We start from the raw sequence: 12,098 nt of genomic DNA, 5'->3' as shown, positions 1-12,098 counted from the left end.
ATCTGTTAGGAATTCATAGTCAGAAAATAGTTATTCCAGTGATCCTGGAATTTGCAAAAACCCATATTGAATAAGCATTTAATATTGGTTAGGATCCAGGCGCAGTGGCTTATGCCTGTAATCCTAGCACTTTGGGAGGCCAAGGTGGGAGGATCATTTGAGGGCAGGAGTTTGAGACCATCAGGGGAACACAGTATGCCCTCCTTTGTACAAAAATATTAAAAAAAAAAAAAAATCAGCGGGGTGTGGTGGCATGTGCCTATAGTCTTAGCTACTCAGGAGGCTGAACCAGGAGGATCACTGGAGCCTGGGAATGGGAGGCTGCAGTGAACTCTGATCGTGCCACTGCACTCCAGCCTGGGCAAGAGTGACAGTGCCCTGTCTCAAAAAACAGAAGTTGGCTAGAGATGCATTCACACAAGTCCTCTGATGGCACACCAAGATGCTTCCCCACCAGTGCTGCTTCAAGATGGGGCTGAACACTTCCAACAAAATGATTTGGCAGAAAAGGGAAAAGCAGTTATATCCATAGGTCAGAATTTATTTCATACCATCTCATTTATAGCATTTTCAAGTACAACATTCTGCTCAACATCATTTACACGTGAAAACAGAAAAGCACAACTTGGTAAGGCACCAGGTTACCATAGTCTGGAGAAAGACCTTGCTCTCATTTTGGCTTATGTAATACCTGGGTAGTTTCTCTTAAGTCTGTCAAGCAGAGAACAAGGTTACGAAAGGTCCATTTATACATACATGGTAACAAGAGATAACAGTTTTGGAATACGTGGTATTTTTAAAATTATGACATTGGCCTAGACTGTAGGAGTTTAGCCAAAGTGGCATTCTCTAAAGCAAAATTCTTATAAAATCTTCTCTGCAATACCAAGCTGCAAGTTTTAACAATTTTTGAGCTTTGAAAGGAACCAAGTTTTTATATTTAACTCAAACACATACAAAAAATGTTCAGCCCCAAACTCTTATTTTCACAGAGAAAAATGAAAAATTCTCAAATATAATCATACCTTTCCTAGTCTATAAAATACAGCAACATATTTTTTAAAAACTGTTTCATTTAAATATCAACCCAGGAGAATTTTAGCACTAATGGTCCAAGCCGTATCAAGCCTGGTTAAATTATGCTGTTTGCATAAAGCTTTCAGAACTGGGCTAACAGGTGTCTTTCATTAACCACTTGTCACCAGAGACCTAAAGGCAGAGGGAGCTGAGGGCCCCTCCAGGGGGACTAAGTGCAGCCCCAAACACTGTCACATGCATAAAACTTCTTTCAAGTTTTGTGTTCTATCTTAAGAATTAATCTGCATTGTACTCCATGCCATTTGCTCTAATATAAAAATAATGTGTAAAATTATTAACCAGTGAAATAACTCATCTTCCCTCCCCACCCTTGCAGACCAGGGCAGGCAAAGCCCAGATCGGGAAGCCTAGCGTTCCCCAAATAGGTGAGCCGGGCTCAGCAAGATGAGACATGTTTAATTAGGTCTATCTTAGGCATTTCCACAAATAATTTGATCCCCTCAGGTTGTAACTAAATGCTTCAGAAAACTGTGACCAGTATCAATTTCGATGTGTTGCGAAATCGATAGTTAACGGTCTATATATTTTAGTGGTTTAAGGATTAACCTTTGTTAAACAAAGAAACTTACTCATTTTATTTATTAACAGGAATAAAAGAAGCCCCTAACCTAAAGCATAACCTTATCTTTTCACTTTTCCTATAGGAAAACACAAATTGGATTTTTTAAAAATATAAAAAAAAAAAGACCACACGAAACCTACAGAAAGGCAAAACTCTTCCATCCACTGGCTTTACAGAGATTTCCGCAGCTGGTTATTGGTGTGGTTTTGGTGACTCGGCTTCACCCACTGTACGCCTGACACTACAATTCAAAATGTTCAGGCTGCCTTGTGCCATCTCAGAGCATACCTACCACAGAGTAAAAACTACTCTCCTGTCACGGAACTTCTTTCTCCAGAAGATTCAGCCTAAAAACTGCCACCTTGAAGAGCAGATTTCACAAACGTGGTTTCCCGATCGTCCCACAGTAAGGAAGCCAAGCATGGAGCCACGGTCCCAGCATGCACCTGGCTGGCCACACCAGACCCCGCCACCCCTGCCACCCACCTCTCTGACTCCTCAGAACACACACTGCTGGTATGTGCTGCCAGGGCCCTGAAAGCCACCTGTGGATTTAACTGGCTGTTTTAACAGGTTGCAAGAAATATTCGCTTTATTTTTTGTTTTGTTTTAAAATGGTCTCAAAAATGTGTATATTAAGATACACTTAAAATCACATCTAGGGTAAAATCAATAAGATATCTGTTCAATAAAGCGTTAACGAGAAGAAGCAGCGAAGTTTCCCTAACATCTGTTTTGGAGCCATACTTTTTCCCATTAACTGTTTAAAAGCCTGAATCAGCAGCAAATACACCTATACACACATACATACGTGTGTGCATGGCTATGGGTGTGGACACACAGAAGTGCATTTTGGCTGACTTGCCAAGAAAAACAAACAAAAAAAAAGATACATTTTGTGTCCCACAAACATTTGCTGTCAGCCTTGCACTTCCCTGCAGATGAGACAACTTGCCTACAGAAAGTTAAAAATCATTCAGATAGGTGCTCCCGAGTGCTCTAATTACCTGGGATTTAGGCAGCTTGGTGCACACGTTACAGTACTGAAAGCAAATATCACATTCTGATCTCAACGTGAATCACTCCCTAAAGAAAAACACCGAACTATTGACCAGCACTTGCTTCCCTCTGCATGGCACTTTGGCTATGTTCGCACAGTGTCAACACAACGGGTCTAAGGGTGAAAAACGCCATAAACAGGTTTTCTTTTCTGCCGTATAGTCAGCGGGATGTTTTTGTTGGTTATTTTTAAATCTTAAGCAACTGAGTTATTAGTAAATAACAAAAGTGACTGGTCTGAGGTTTTGTAGGCAGAGATCTCGCATTTTTTCTTAGATTTTGCTCTTAAAAAAAAAAAGGTACAGTCTGCATGGAGTTTCAAAGCTAAGAATTGTTCTTACCATGGTCGACCATGTACATAATACACTGTGCATTAAGTAGCCCTTAATCAAGACAGGGTTAACCATAGCATTCCCCCTTTTGTTCTTCTGTACATTATAATGTAGCAAAATTTCATTCTTGACATATCCAGATTTGAGGTGTCTTCTTCATAGTAGATATAAATTAACCAAGAGGTCTGGAGCTCTAACCTTCCAGAGCTTCAGAAAATTTTTAACTTACTTCAAAAATATCTTGCATAAGTTTCTATCCCTAAGTTCCAACAAACAATAAAAACAATTAAAGGCAAGAAAGAATACATAAATTGAGAGCTCCTCCTATAATACAAGTGCACACACATTCTCTATACGGGTTTCTACACAGTAAAAGGAGTCATTTCAGCTAATATAGCTTCCAATATCTATTTCATTTGAATATAGCCTTTCTGAGCGTCTTGCTAGCATCATACGAAACAGCAGTACTTCTTCCACCAGGACTTGGAGAGGTTTTTCATTTTGTCTGGAGTCCTGCTTTTAGACTTCTTTGGCTGTTGCTGAGTGTCCGAGTATTGAATGCCAGCGACGATGGCTGCGTCAAAGACCTCTTTGAGGTTTTTTTGAGTCAAGGCCGAACACTCAATGTAGGAGGCGGCTTTGATTTCCTCAGCGCACAGCTTAGCCGCCTCTTCAGGCACTGGCTTCTCTTTGCATTTGTCCAACTCAATGAGGACTTTGACATCTTCCCTGAGATCCGACTGCGTTCCAACGAGGATGATGGGGGCTTTGGGACAGTGGCACCGGATCTCCGGCACCCATTTCTCACTGACGTTCTGGAAGGATGAGGGGCTCACAACGCTAAAGCACAGCAGGAAAATGTCTGTGTTGGTGTAGCAGAGAGGCCTCAGCTTGTCAAACTCATCCTGCAACCAAGCAAAGCACCCGAAAGTTACTTTTCAAATCAACTCTTATCAGTAAAAAGAACTCCTTAACATTTTTTCATGAAAAGTTCTGGCAGGTACCAGAAGGCTCACTGGTCCCAGAAAGGAAAATCCAGTGTCTTAGAAACAGCCCTGCTGTTTACCCAAGCGAAAGTGTAGCGGTCCTAACATTGCCAGATGTGTTCAACATTTTCATCAATACTCATGACCTACTGGCAACTTATAAGAGAAACAGTACTTAAAGTTGATAGGTTCTAGAAATAAAATTGATGTTATCTACCCTTCAACCCAGTGTAACCCAGGCTTACTCTCAACTATTGTTCCCTGGCTACTCGTCCAAAATTCAGACTGCATCCACATTGATCCCTTAAGACCCCAATCTGACCCCAGTCTGTTAACTATCTCCTCTTTGTGGATCCAGCCCTACCCTTCCCCACGACAGCTGTGATGCCAATTTCACCCCACCTGCACCGTGCACACGCCCTGCCCATCCTGTGCGCACTTAGTGCAGAGTAATGTTAATCAGACACAAGGACAGACCCAGAAATGGAACTGAGGGCCTTTATTAGGCCACTATGGCCAGCAACTCAGAAAACCTGTGCCTCTCAGAGTCACTTACAGACCGTCATGTTAACACATTCTCATTCTGGCTGTATCTTCTCTTTCTCTCTCTTTCCTTCATTTTCTCTTACTTCCTTTCTCCTCCAATTATCTCTGCCAATACCTGCGGCCTCCACATATTGTGCTTTGGACAGATAAAGAACCAGAGAATAGGCACACCCACCCTACCCTTATAGTATAGAGAAATGGATCAAATCAGTTAGAATTGACTATAAATAAGCCAACCACCCTGCTGTTGAATGCTCTCCTGCAGTCATTCATTTAACACACACACTGACCACCACCCATACACCACGCACAGTGTCAGGTGAGGGGATTTGGTTGTGAACAGATAGTTGTTCATCTCCAAATCAGCCTCTCTTTATATCAAACACCCTAGAGTTCCTTGCAGCACCATATTCAGCTAACTGAATACTTTCACTCAACTCTTTTATAGGAAAATATTTACATCATCTCATTCCTATTTAAAATTTATATCTCTGGGTGCCAGCCATCCTCAGGTATATAATCATTTAAAATTTCCCAATGGCAAGAAAAAGTTCAACGCTATCCATGTTTTTCATTACTCAATTGGCATACTCTGATTATGTACTAAGTACTATTTACATGTACATTATTCTCCATCTCTGGCTTTTTTTTCTCTAGATATAAAGGAAACTTGTATTTCTTTTATTTGAATGTACTTTCTTCATTGGAGGCTCTGTGTTTCAATTATGGGGCAACAACCAACTAATCGTATTAAAGCTAACCAGCGAAAATACTCAGGTATGAATACAGCATTTCAGAATGTTGGCAGGGCGTGGTGGCTCACGCCTGTAATCCTTAGCACTCTGGGAGGCCGAGGTGGGAGGATCACTCAAGGTCAGGAGTTCAAAACCAGCCTGAACAAGAGCAAGACCCAATCTCTACTATAAATAGAAAGAAATTAATTGGCCAATTAATATATATAGAAAAATTTAGCCAGGCATAGTGGCACATGCCTGTAGTCCCAGCCACTTGGGAGGCTGAGGCAGTAGGATCACTTGAGCCCAGGAGTTTGAGGTTGCTGTGAGCTAGGCTGACGCCACAGCATTCTAGCCTGGGCAACAGAGTGAGATTCTGTCTCAAAAAAAAATAAAAAATAAAAAAAAAACCCAGAAATGTTGCTGCCACTTGTGAGGCTTCTGTAGGTGAAAGGTAAAAAAGATCAACTTCAGTTTCTTAGTGTCAACTTTGTGCTGAATGAATAAGCACAGAAATGCAACCAGCTAGACCACAGCTTAGCACTGCAGCGATTTTAATGAAATGCTCCCTCTGTTCTCAGAGGGCCTCGAATGAAGAAGTACAAAACCAAGAACGGTATGAACAGCCCCTCAGGTAGCCACACCCCACTGTTGGCCAGCAATCGCCCTTGGCCATGCCCTGGAATCTGGGGTTGCATCACCAAGACAAAGGCAAGCTCAAGGCCAAGCCCCTGCCTGGGCTTTGGAAAGCTGGCTCCCCAGACCTCTTACGATTCTGGCTAAGGAGCCTGGGAAGGAAAACAGAAATTAAACACTCCTGCTCAGGGCCTGAGCAGAAACCTTAGATATTTGCTGAAATAATGCAATACACACGGGCAACGGGACCAATTGGAATGCACTCTCAAGGAAACGCATTCTAAGGCCAAGCCATTTCCATGTGCTTGCCAGGTCTGCAGAATAGACACTGCACAGGATTCTGTTCAGGGAGGGGAGGGCAGAGACAAGAGACTGGATTGTAGCACCCCTCTGGTCTAGCTGCAACCTGATTTTTTTTTTTTCTTTTTAAGTATAAAGATTTTCCCAAAAGCCTGGAAGAAAGAAAGAAAAATAAAAAAGATTTTCCAAGTACCTCATGGGTCAAAAGGCTGAAGATTTTTCAGCTCCTGTTGGCAAGGCTGCAGGGAACTACTCCTATTTCAGCAACATTACTTTCTCTTATGCCAAAGGTATGCTATTTCAAGTCCACAGTCTGTCTCCGATCTGCACTTGAGTGAGACTATGAGTCTAGTGTTAAAACCCCCCCTTTGACTTCTTACAGACTCACCTACCCTCCCTAACAAGAAAAGCCAAAGGCACAAGAAGTGATTTCTAGTTATTTATTCAGACAGTAGAGCTGTGCTCTGCTCCCAGCTCATCAGCTTCCCTGGGAAACCCACACTCGGCACCATGTTCCAGCCTATCTGTGCTCATGGAGCTCAATGGAGTCACTTAACCCTGGAGGCCATCGTGACAACTGCCATAGGAGGAATGTGACCTTCCTCCATAAAAAAGAAAATCATGGTAGGTGTCCGAGCAAGTTGAAAAGGTAGTTTATCAGATCAGGACCAAGAAGAATAGACAAGAACTACCACCTTGACCAGCGGTGCTAGTAGTCAGACAAACACTGACTTATACCAGGGGAGCAAGAGGGAAAACAAAAGCCTGACCTTGTTTTACCAGCAATGCATTTTCCACAAATAGTTTTTGAAGCTGGTTTTCTACAAATTTTTAGATGGTTGCCTTCATTATTTAGTAGGGTTCTCTCTATGAATCAGCATAGAAAAGTTAAAAACACAGTACATCTCATGGAAAACACTGCAGGGAGAACAGAAGAATAACTTCCAAATAAACTGCAGCTTACCAACTTAGCACCAAAACCCTTGTTTTCCCTAACTATAAACTTTTTTGTGTGAAAACATGTCTAAAATGACTCTTGTGCTTCCTTGACTTTTAAACAGTTAAGGAAAAAACATCTAACTCTTCCTTGATAATTCAGTCATTTTTACAAAGTTTTTCCAGTAAAAAAAAAAAGTCTATTCTTCTTCCAAAACTCTGCTTGGAGGTTTTCTTCCCAGGCCCAGCGGCCCATGCCGGCTGTCTCCCTCTCTCCGCTCCCTTCCCTTCACTTATTCCTGCGCCAGCTTCTGTAAATAGGTCTTTCCTCTCTGCAGACTGTAAGTCTGTTGAGGGGCAGGTTTGCAACCCCAGAACCTACTACTCCACTCATTCACCCATTCTAAAGCCATGAGATTAAGCCCTGTTATGTGCCGGGCAGCAGGCATAGAACCCAGCTCAGGAAGCTGCGTGCTGCGTGGAGAGCCAGCACCTAGCAGGAGCCCAATGTGAGCAGTGGTGGCCACAGGCGGGGAGGTACAATGAGCTTCTGCCCAGGAGGGTCCCTGGCAACCCTGCTTTTAGACTTCACATGTTTTCCCTCCTTTCTTCTCATCCTCAGGCTTGTACTTCAGCGAGGATGCCTACACTTACTAAGATACTCCTCTGCCTACATTTTAAAAATCAGAAAACCTGACCCCTGGCAGCCAGAACATCCCTACTTTATACAAAGCAATGAAGCTTCAATTATAAACACCAGCATGGTATTCAGAAAGATTAAGTCCTAAAAGACACTATGTTCTTGGATTTCTATTTTCTTTTTTTTTTAAGAGACAGGGTCTCACTCTGCCTCCCAGGCTGGAGTGCAGTGGCATCATCTAACTCCCTGGAACCTCCAACTCCTGGGCTCAAGCGATCTTCCCACCTCAGCCCCCTGAGTGGCTGGGACTACAGCATGCACAATCATGCCCAGCTAATGTTTTTTATTAAGATGTTGCAGGGGGGGTGACGGGTGGCAGGGGTCTCACTAAGTTGCTCAGGCTGGTCTCGAACTCCTGGCCTCAAGGGATTCTCAGGCTTAGGGCTCCCAAAGTGCTGGGATTATAGGCATGGGCCATGCAAGCAGAGTCCTGATTTTTATTTTCTATGGGTAATGAAAAACAAATAGTTCTTGTTTTGTTCTGCTCATAGTAGAAGGGAAGCTGAGATGCTCACAGGCTGGGCTATTACGACTCATGCTGCCATGGCCTCCACCAGACCGGCGCTCCTCGGGGATCCAGGCTACCCAGTCTTGTGTCACCTTGAGGCTTAAAAAAATAAAATCTGTCCTCAGCTCTGGATTTGCTGTCCCAGAGTAGGTGAGCAACTTGAAGGCTCTGGCTTAGAGGATGCTCTGAAGACCCTGGAAAGCCTACTTCATAAATGCAGGTGGTGATGTGATGGGCTTTTACCTACCTACCAAGCACCCCCAGCACTTCACTGAGCTCTAGAAAGTACTGGAGAGACAACAAGTCCATTAACTGTTGCTCTGGCAAACTCAACCACCCTGGGTGCTCACAAGGCACAGCATGACTTCAGTGACCTGAGCACCCACCAAGAGGGGTTTAGTTGATGACAAGTTCTGGGGAGCACCAAGGGGGATTCCCACACTTGTACCCTCTTTATCACTCCCTGGCTGTTTCCTCCAAGTACTGGCCGGCCAATGAGACAAGCATAAATGCTCACAATCTGGAAAGAATAAGGCCAGTTCATTCATTCCTGCAGCTCAGGACTGCTCTGAGAAACGTACCTCTGCTTCAAGGGATGGGGTGGGTCCTAGTGAGCCCACCCACAGCTCAGGAAGGGAAGGTGTAACACTTACGGACGTGAGCACCATCTTTTTTATTGAGCCAATTTCTTAAATATCTGGCTCGTTGACCTTTAATAACATAATTATAAGATGTCACTAACTTACTTGGAGAAATGATTACAAAGCATCACTGAAACTTTTTATAAAAACCAGAAAGTAAGCTCAGAAAATCCTACAAGGTAAGAGCTGCTGCTGGCCCTGCTTCCTCCCTTCCCTGGCCACAGGGAGCTGGGCCAAACCTTGATTTACTAGTTTGGAGTTATCTTCCTGTGTCCTCGCTGGCCCTCCCCTGCCCCAGGGGCCAATGGCAGGGGTGGGTCTACTTCATGCCACTTCAGAATGACCCAGTTACTGCGGGAATCATTTGGAAACTCATCAAAGGCTGTTTGGAAACCTCTAAAAGCCTGTTTCCTTTCCCAGCACCGAGCTGTAACGTGATACTGACCTGTCCCGCGGTGTCACAGAGCTGGAGTCTCACGGGCCGCCCGTCCACAGACACCACAGCTTAAAAACAAGACCCAAATGACAATCAGGAAGGTGCCTTTTAACCCCTTTCAGAAGACTGATAGTTTCAGCCTGCCCTAGGATTCTCACGCCAAATCCCTCAGCTCCTATTCTGGGTCCCCTAATCAATGAAAGACTCGCCTAAAACAAGGAAGCGCCTTGCAGGCGTTTCTGTAAAGGAAACTTCCAGGGCTGGCCATTCACTCCATTGCCACGGGAAGAGGCAGCAAAAATCCCTGAGCCCTTTGATGGCGTCCCTAGAAGGGCCTGTGCTTTTCTCCCAGCCCTGGAAGATTTATTTTCCTGTCACACTTGTTTCAAAGGACCTAAAAACAACACTGGGGGGGTGAGGGGGGTGGCGGTGAGTGGGAACCAACCTTCCAGTTTTAAATCAGTGGAAAACCTCACAGATAATTCTGTTTTTCCCTGGGGAAATGCTCTCCAACTTCAGGGTTTATCATCAAATTCTGGTTTGTTTTAAGAACATGTGCAAACACAGGCTGCCCACATCATCCTGTTTAAAAAAGAGGGCGCTCCTTATCTCTCTGTCAGTTCAAAGAGAGGATTTAAAAAGAAAAAAAAAAAAAAAGGAAAGAAAGCTGTGCCCACCTCTTTTCCAGGATTTGGATACTCGGGGAGGGGAAGAGGTCTGCAGCACAGCCAGTCGTGGAAGTTTCTGTTTTAATTAATCACTCAGTTTTGTCTCTTTCTACACAACTTTCTAATTGTTTATAAATGTTTATACTAGCCAGCTGGGGGAGGAGGGGGGAAGGAACAATATACCCTGTGGTGGGAACCCACTAGGATAGCACCTTTTTATCTAGGGTACCTTGGAGATAAAAGGAAGGTCAGAGAAGCAATTTCTTTTTAAGGAGCAAGACAGTAAAAGTCTTGAATGCACTGTCTGTGAATTTTTACTTTTTCTTAAATTTCAAAAAGATCTGAAAAATAAAGGACTCCTCTGTCTTTGTAGCCACCAAACCCAACGACAGAGCGCCCCACACGTGAGGGCTTGAAGCAGCTTACAGAGACACTGAAAAGATACCAACAATCAGAAACAGAGCCGGCGCGGCGAGCGGGGGCCGAGGCGGCGTGGGACTCAGAAGAAAAAGAAATGCTGTTTACGCTCCAGGTTTAATCCAAACCCGAGCCTCCGCCAGGGCCGCTCGGGCTGTGTGTCGCCAAGTCACTTGTTTCCCGGCGTCTCCGCGGCTCTTTAAAGTGGAGACGCCCCTTGCGAGCCAGCCGAGCCGCCTGCAAGGGAGGGACCGACACTCGGGGCCACAGGTGAAAGCACCTGCGCGTCGCCTTCCGACTGAAACCCGGCGGCGGCGCCAGCAACGTCGCCCTGACGAAACTTTATGCAGTAAACCGACCCGGCAGGCTGAACGCCACCTGCTCGACTCCGCGCGGCTGTTACTGCACGGCGCGGTCGCTTCTCGTGCCCTGGGCTCTGCCTGCCGCTCCGCCCTCCGTCCCCGGGCTCTGGTCCCGCCGCGGCCCCTGCGAGTGGCCCCGTGCCTGCGCCGTCCCCGAGGCCGGACAGCGTCCTGCGCTCGGCGCCGGTGGCCTCCCGGCCGGAGCCGGGCCTTGGGGGCCCTGCGCGCACGGCGGCCACGCGCCCCGCCCGGCCCGCGGCCCGCGCCCCGCTCACCCGAGAAGTTGTCGAAGGCCGTGGGGATGTACTCGGTGGGGTAGCCGTTGGTGGTGTAGCTCACCACCAGGCTCGTCTTGCCCACGGCGCCGTCGCCGACCAGCACGCACTTGACGCCTCGCCCCTCGGCACCGCCCGCGCGCCCCCTGCCCCCCGGCTCCCCGGACCCGCGGCCCCCGCGCCCCCCGCGCTCCCGGCGCGGCGGCACGGGAGGCGCCTCGCAGCGGCCGGGGAACGCGGGGTCCCCCTGCTGCGGGGGCATCGGCCCGCGCGCGCCGACGTGCAGCAGCGAGCGAGCGGGCGGAGGGCCCTGCCCGACCGCCCCTCTGCCACGGAGGAGCTGTCACCGATCGCCGCGGGCGCGTCCCCCGCCCCCGAAGGCCGCCGTTCCAGGCCGCACGCCTCGCAGACAAAGGCGGCCGGGGAGGGTCGCGCCTCCGCGTTGCCGCGGCGCCGCCGGCTCTGCCCCGCGCGACGGGAGGACTGCGGCCCGAGCGCGGCGCCGTGCAGCCGAGCGCTCTGCCTCCGCCCGGCTTCCCCGCGACACGACGCGTGGGGGGCGGGCGGCCGGGCGGGGACGGGAAAGAGGCGGGTCCCGCCCGGCGGATGGGCGCGGGCGCGAGGCCACAGCGCCACCCGTCTGCGCGCCGCGGCCCTGCACCGGCTCCCGAGGCGGCCGGGCAGGCGGGGCTGCGCACTGGGGCGCGGGGACCGGGGACGCACGTTCTGGCCGCTTCCTCCCCAGCTCCAGAGCCGGCGACCGCCGCTCCACCGGCCCGGGCGGCTCCGCTTTCTGTCGCCCGTGCGAGCCGGGAAACCTGAGCTTCCTCCTTTCCCCTCCGTGCGCCGCCCGCCCGCCACGGCGCCCCACCCACGGGGACAGTGCAGTGTCCTGGCGCCTC

General features: G+C 47.8%; 1 protein-coding gene across 1 annotated transcript; it reads right to left on the bottom strand.

Annotated features, from left to right (window-relative positions):
* Positions 1–520: 520 nt before the first annotated feature.
* Positions 521–11,686, bottom strand: RHOU (ras homolog family member U). Its single transcript, XM_012764338.2, has 3 exons — positions 11,197–11,686; positions 9,484–9,542; positions 521–3,956 (listed from the first exon to the last, which is right to left on the bottom strand). The coding sequence occupies exons 1-3, from the start codon at positions 11,456–11,458 to the stop codon at positions 3,501–3,503; spliced, it is 777 nt and encodes a 258-aa protein (XP_012619792.1). The 5' UTR covers positions 11,459–11,686; the 3' UTR covers positions 521–3,500.
* Between the last annotated feature and the right edge of the window lie 412 nt (positions 11,687–12,098).

The sequence above is a fragment of the Microcebus murinus genome, chromosome 19, assembly GCF_040939455.1.
Source record: "Microcebus murinus isolate Inina chromosome 19, M.murinus_Inina_mat1.0, whole genome shotgun sequence".
Classification (NCBI taxonomy): domain Eukaryota; kingdom Metazoa; phylum Chordata; class Mammalia; order Primates; family Cheirogaleidae; genus Microcebus; species Microcebus murinus.
The sequence above is the reverse complement of the archived record's forward strand: the minus strand, read 5'-3'. Positions and strand labels throughout refer to the sequence as shown.